The following is a 6,981-nucleotide window of genomic DNA, read 5'->3' on the forward strand; positions in this document are numbered from 1 at the left end:
TCTTCTAGGCCTTTAGTTGGGACGGCCCATTTAAACTTTATGGGCCACTTTTGGGCCGGTCCACGTGTCAGCATATCATAGGCGCATCTCGCACATTGGATGAGTGACACCTGTGCCAACGCGGAGCTGACACGTGTTTCCGTCAACCAATCAGAATTTTACACGTGGAAAATCCCCATTGGTCCGGGCTGTTAACGGGTTATCGGATCCAAAATCGGACCCGGTAGCTTAACGGCGTTCCGTTACAGTGGATGCCACTTGTCGGTCACCCTTGACGAAAGCACTTCTGTGACGCGCGATTTATCGTCATGGAAGTGTACACTTCCGTGATGATAATTTTGGCAATGTCATGGAACACTTCTACGACAGCACAGGTATGACTTTCTTGATTCTGTCATAAATTTGTCATGGATGTACATGCATGACAGAAAACGTGACCTACTGTGACAAACACGTATCATCACGGAAGTGTTTTTTTTTTGTAGTGACGCGCGACAGCGGTGGCGTGGGAAGGCGGGCAGGCTGCAGGCGCGGCAGCGGTGGCGTGTGAAGGCGCGAGGGCGGCAGGCGCGGCAGTGCTGGCGTGTGAAGGCGTGCGGGCGGCAGGCGAGGCATCGGTGGCGTCTGAAGGCAGGCCGGCCGGTCGCCGCAGCGGTGGCAGCCGAGCGATCGCGTCAACAGCTGGCCCGAGGAGGAAGGCGGGCGGCAGGCGGGCGCTCGCCGCACGCGCGGCAGTGGAGGGCACGGCCTACAAGTACAGCAGGCGGGCGGCAGGAGATCGGCCGCGAGCAGTCGGCGCCTGCATGCACGCCGCAATTAGTGCAAGCAGTTAACTGCACGACGATACGGCCGTCCGCGCCACGTCCACATGTACGCCCCCACCGATCAACGCCGACTTTTGAAAAAATACACGCCCTGCATCTGACATAGTGGGCCCATGGATGCTAACGGCTCGGCTCGGCTCGCGTCCTCACGGCTGCCAAGCGGCTCGGCTCGTCCCGCAGCCCCGTATACACAGGCGCGCGGGGGTATCGGCGTGGACGCGCGGGATAGATTTTTTTACATAAGACGATCGTGCCCTGGCAGCGAAGGGGTATGGGCAAATCTCAGCCCTTGATGTGTTTAAGGAGGGTGTACCGAAGCAGAAGTGCCACTCTAATCTCATGTTTTTCCTATTCCCGCATTTTGGAAATCGTACGAATCAAAGAGACCCTAAGTTTGAAGCCATAGCTGTTCATTTACAGTGTATAAATAAATTAATCAGCACTAGGACAGTTCTGGAGCCATCAGTTCTAGAGTTCTTGTCATTGATGTTCAGAGAATTCGAGAATGTGGCTGAGATTGGCGCAAACGGAGTAAAGCTCAAAGATGTGTGAAACTTTATTGAACTTTTAGAAGTACATTTGATTTTTAGCAAAAAAAAGAAGAAGAAACACATACATGTCAACCTACGTGAGGCAAAAGAAACTACAGAGAACCGTCCGATCGGTCACGTTATCCGAGGCTGGCGTCCCGGCGTGGCCCGACGAGCCCAACGGCCTCGTTGACGCCGGAGACGAGCTCGGCCTCGAAGTTGCCGGACGACATGGACGGCAGCCGCTCGTAGACCCTGGACCCGAGGTGCTGCAGCTTCTTCTGCTGCGTCTTCACGGTCCTGCTGATGATCTTGTAGTTCCAGCGCTGCTGCACGTAGACCGCGGCGGCGAGCGCGAGGGCGAGCAGCGGGATGGCCACGTCGCCGAACGCCGAGTAGAAGTCGAGGCTGGTGTTGACGAACTCGTACTCCTCCGCGAAGTAGGGGTTGATGGCCGGCGCCGCCCTGACGTAGTCGTAGAGGTGCGGCAGCAGCCGCACCGCCGTCACGCTCACGTAGTAGCTCTTCTTCAGCGGCCGGCAGCTGATCCGCCACAGCACGTTGCCGACCACCTGCGGGAGGAGGAAGAAGTCCTGGGCCAGCCCGACGTACTCCTCCAGCGTCACCGCCCACTGCCGGAGCGCGTGCGACCTGCCGCGGGCGTCCATGTACGAGTCCTCCTGCCGCAGCGGCCGCCCCAGCGCGCTCACGTACCGGGCGCCCAGGATCACCATGAACCCCAGCATGTGCACGCCGAAGCTGTAGAGCAGCACCTTCCGGTCGCTGGGCACGCGGCCGGGCTCCAGCGGGGAGCGCGTGAGCATCCGGATCCGCGACCGCCACACCTTCTGCGCCAGCCGCAGCGTCAGGAGGAACGCGGCGAGGATGAGGATCTTCACGACGCAGTCGATGATCCAGTACAGCTGGCTCTTGTCCACCACGTACGACGGCGGCGCCACGCCGTCCACGGAGCCCCCCGCGGCGGCGATCCGGGCGAACAGCGCCTCGGCGCCCGTGATGAGCGGCATGCTGTACCCCAGCGCCTGCACCCCCAGCATCACCAGGGACACGTACGGCATCACGTCCGTGTTCGCCTTGATGTACATCAGCTGGCTGAACTCGGCGGCGATGGCCGTCGCCAGCGTCGCCACGCGGAGGATCCCCTCCACGCTCCGCCGGGACAGGATGTCCTGCCGCTGCTCCCGGTACATGATCGGCAGCGTCTGGAGCGACGTCGCGTCAAACCACAGAGGGTCGCCGGCGTCGCGCGTGCTGGTGATGTGCACCTTGGCGGTGGGGTTGATCAGCCAGTGCGCCGTCGTCGGCGGGTAGTCCACCCTCATCTCGATCGAGCAGTCCATGCCGTCCTCTAGCGCTCCCATGGCCGAGAAGGCTCGCCACGGCGCATGGATGCTCCGGCACCCGATCAGGTACATCCGCCCGTCCACCGGGTTGTATACGCCTTCCAGGAACAGGGCCGACACGTTCACGTAGGGGCTCCCGGAGAGCGTGAGCTCCGCGGACACGTTGAGGAGAGACGTCGTCCTCTCCGTCTGCACTTCCGAGGAGGGGGGTTCTTTGCCAGGTCCATCCGTGCCGCCTGGAAACCCCGGCGAATTCCGGCCGACGAGCGGCCCGAGCGAGAGCACCTCCAGCTGAAGGAATGGCCGCTCGAAGCGTTCGCGAGGGAACGGGTCGGGCACGGCCGGCACGTGGAGGGTGAGCTCGTCGGCGAGGCTGGACAGGTCGCGGGCGAGGTCACCCGCCAACCGCGGATAGCTCAGCAGAGACTTGGCTATGGCAGTGCCGAAGTTGAACGGCTCGCTGCGCGTGAGGAACTCCCCGGCTTGCTTGGCCTTGGTGTAGTTGTACGTCATGCTCAGCGGTGCGCCGCCCGAGACGCCAAACCGGTTCCACAGCTCCGACGGGTGCACCACCCGTTTGAACGTCAAAGGCGAGTGGGCGACGCCGCTTTTGCCGTCGATGCGGGTGATTTGGCCGACGGCGACGCTTCGGCGGGTGGCCGAGAAGGTCGTCTGCACGTACAGGCACACGCGGGAGTGGCACGCCTTCTTGCCGACGCCGAGGCACCCCACCATGCAGAGCTGGCCCGTGGTCGGGCGCCACACGCCCTCGGCGGCCAGCGTCATGCCGCTGAGCCCGCTCCGCTTCGCCGCCGTGTACCGGTGCTCCCACGGTGCAACGGCCCGGAACACCGCCGAGACCTTGGCCGATCTCTCACCAGGAACGGTGCTCGGCTCGCACCGGATGTCCTGCATGACGATGCTGACATCCTTGAACCCGCCGTCGGTCGCGTCCACCGACTTGTCGGTCTCGAACGGCCCGAGCCGCCGGCAGAGAGCGTCTGTCGAGTTGCACTTCCAGTTGGGCACGAAGGCGAACACGTCCTCCGACGTGAACAGGTCGAGGATGCCGCACAGCGAGCCGCCTCTGTATATCCCACGGCCGTCGCCGAGGATGTCGTCGCGGTAAGGTTTCGGGCTGCACGCCGTGCTCACGAGCTCCTCTGACCCGAACTTGTAGTTGGAGTAGGCGCCCAGCTGCGACAGCAGCGTGACGGCGCCGAAGTAGCCGGCGTCCGACTTGCCGTTGGTGCTCGTGAGCTCGCCGCGAACTGCCCGCGTCGTCAGGGTCAGCGCGGTGGGGTACCGGAGCACGAGCAGGATGTTCTTGTTGTGGGTGATTGGCGGCTGAAAGTTGTTGCGGTCGGTGTTCTTGGCCCAGTCCCACGGGTTGGCGGCGTCTTTGCCGCGCCGCGGGAGCACAGCCTCGCCGACCAGGCACAGCACGCTCTCGCCGTCTCCCGTCTCGGTGTACACGCCCTCGAAGAGTATCTTCATCTCGGTGCTCCCGGGCCACACTTTGAGTTCCGGCGACACGTAGGGGCCCATCTCCGGGGCGGTGCCGTTGCGGGAGACGGCGACGCCGAGGACGCCGCTGACGTTGAGCGCCGTCTTCCCACGGAGCGCCACGTCGACGTGCGTGAGCATGAACGTGGCGAGCGGCAACGGGTCAGCCATCGCCCCTGCCGCCCCGCCCTCGGGCGCGTCGGTGCCATCGAACGGCATCAGCGGAGCGCCGCCGTCGACGTCCTGCTTCCAGTCCCCCTTCACGAAAGACAGCTCCGGAATGAGGGCAGCGGCGCGGTTGGCGTCGAACTTGAGGTCGGCAGCGGCAGAGAGCACGGACCGGCACTGCCGCTTGACGTCGGCGAAACGCACGTACTCGTGCGGGATGAAGGGCCCCTGCTGCCGCCCGCCGCCCATGGGATCCATCCTTTGCGCGTCCCGGTGGAACGGATCAAAAGACGAAGCCACGGCAAGCAGCGGCAGCAAGAACGCGCCGACGAACTGCAAGGTGGTCACCGCCATTGCTGCAACAGCGCAAGCTAATACCCACAGCTAGAGCGATCTGGTTACTGACCAGAACATAGAAATTTCTTCAGCCCCTTTGGCCAGCTCGCCAGTGAGTGTCCAGGAAAGAAGTGCTCGGCTCGGCAGGACGGCGCTACCTCCTCTGCTCTAGTACGCCGTGCATGGGCATGGATCTCTGACTAGAATGTGCCAGATCTAGAAGAATACCTGGACCAGATTGGATCATTTGGAGGATGGTGCCAAATAATAATCCATGGATGCTTCGGTTGCATTATTTTTGTTGATGGGCTTCATGGGATTAGGGGACATATTGTATTGAGTAGCTTGGGTTGACTTGGCTAGGAAGCGACACAGAAACAGAGGTTACAGACTGCCACTGGCCGTGTCATGTGGCCACTGTGATGTTGTGAGAGGTGGGCGGGAGTTGACGAGGGTACGGTGCAGGTGGTGCGTGCGACCGCCGCGGCGGGCATCGCGGCCGTTGCTCGGCAGGATCGCATGTGCCCTCTCGTGAGTCGTGCCCACTGAGGTGGAGAAATTTACTCTGGCTTCGTTCGTGTTTTCAGAGCATCGGCACCCGGACTTTAACATATCTAACACCTAGACATTTGCGGACGCATCGAACGGTCCTCAAATATTTGATTAGACAGCCACACTTTTGGTATTAAAACCTTAAATTATCTATATGAAAAAATTGTGAAAAATGACACAATATGTATTCAGCTACCACAAAGTCTCTGATTCCTACATCATTGCAGCTCCATGAACAATACCCTAACGATCTTGCAACACTTTGAATGACCACTCCACATGCTCGCAAGCAACGCTGGCGGTCTGGTCCGTCTCGCCCTCTCGCATGCGGCGCAATGAGCGAGTAAACGCATGCGGGTGTAACTCAAACCCACCACAGAGGGGTGGCCTCGCCAAGGCAGGGGCCGACGCGTCATGGACACTCACGGGCGCCTAAATTAGATGGGCGCGCGAACGCCAGGCCGAAGTCGGCAATACGCCCCACCTGTTGCAACCTAGCCAGGCCAGCGTGCAGCGAGAACGCCGACAGAAGGGTCCCGTCTCACGTAGGCCATACACACTCACCACACGCAAGCCGGCCCAGGCGGGCGCGACACACGTCTTTCCTGTCACGATTGGACCTGCCTGCACAAGGGAAAGGACGCCGTGAGGCAGGTCCAGCAACGCCATCACGCATGAGGCAACACGAGACACCACACACGAGAGCGGCGTAAATAAACTGTATGACGGTGGCCCCGGGTGTGCCCGTGGTCCACCCGTCATGGACCATCCAGGAATTAGGTCGCCTGGATCCGAGTCGTCCTTGAAGGAAATATGCCCTAGAGGCAATAATAAAGTTATTATTTATTTCCTTATATCATGATAAATGTTTATTATTCATGCTAGAATTGTATTAACCGGAAACTTAGTACATGTGTGAATACATAGACAAACAGAGTGTCACTAGTATGCCTCTACTTGACTAGCTCGTTGATCAAAGATGGTTAAGTTTCCTAGCCATGGACAAAGAGTTGTCATTTGATAAATGGGATCACATCATTAGAGAAGATGTGATTGACTTGACCCATCCGTTAACTTAGCACAGTGATCGTTTAGTTTGTTGCTATTGCTTTCTCCATAACTTATACATGTTCCTATGACTATGAGATTATGCAACTCCCGAATACCGGAGGAACACTTAGTGTGCTATCAGACGTCACAACATAACTGGATGACTATAAAGATGCTCTACAGGTGTCTCCGATGGTGTTTGTTGAGTTGGCATAGATTGAGATTAGGATTTGTCACTCCGATTGTCGGAGAGATATCTCTGGGCCCTCTCGTAATGCACATCACTATAAGCCTTGCAAGCAATGTGACCAATGAGTTAGTTACGGGATGATGCATTACAGAACGAGTAAAGAGACTTGCTGGTAACTAGATTGAACTAGGTATTGAGATACCGACGACCGAATCTCGGGCAAGTAACATACCGATGACAAAGGGAACAACGTATGTTGTTATGCGGTTTGACCGATAAAGATCTTCGTAGAATATGTAGGAACCAATATGAGCATCCAGGTTCCGCTATTGGTTATTGACCGGAGATGAGTCTCGGTCATGCCTACATAGTTCTCGAACCCGTAGGGTCCGCACGCTTAACGTTCGGTGACGATCGGTATTATGAGTTTATGTGTTTTGATGTACCGAAGGTAGTTCGGA

General features: G+C 58.7%; 1 protein-coding gene across 1 annotated transcript; it reads right to left on the minus strand.

Moving 5' to 3' along the window:
• Positions 1 to 1,356: 1,356 nt before the first annotated feature.
• Positions 1,357 to 5,053, minus strand: LOC109769280 (uncharacterized). Its single transcript, XM_020328030.4, has one exon. The coding sequence runs from the start codon at positions 4,744 to 4,746 to the stop codon at positions 1,495 to 1,497; it is 3,252 nt and encodes a 1,083-aa protein (XP_020183619.1). The 5' UTR covers positions 4,747 to 5,053; the 3' UTR covers positions 1,357 to 1,494.
• Between the last annotated feature and the right edge of the window lie 1,928 nt (positions 5,054 to 6,981).

Source organism: Aegilops tauschii, chromosome 3 (assembly GCF_002575655.3).
Source record: "Aegilops tauschii subsp. strangulata cultivar AL8/78 chromosome 3, Aet v6.0, whole genome shotgun sequence".
Taxonomy (NCBI): domain Eukaryota; kingdom Viridiplantae; phylum Streptophyta; class Magnoliopsida; order Poales; family Poaceae; genus Aegilops; species Aegilops tauschii.

What these genes read in the sequence shown, in the direction of transcription:
- LOC109769280 (XM_020328030.4), bottom strand. Translation starts at nt 4,746, where the DNA reads ATGGCGGTGACCACCTTGCAGTTCGTCGGCGCGTTCTTGCTGCCGCTG.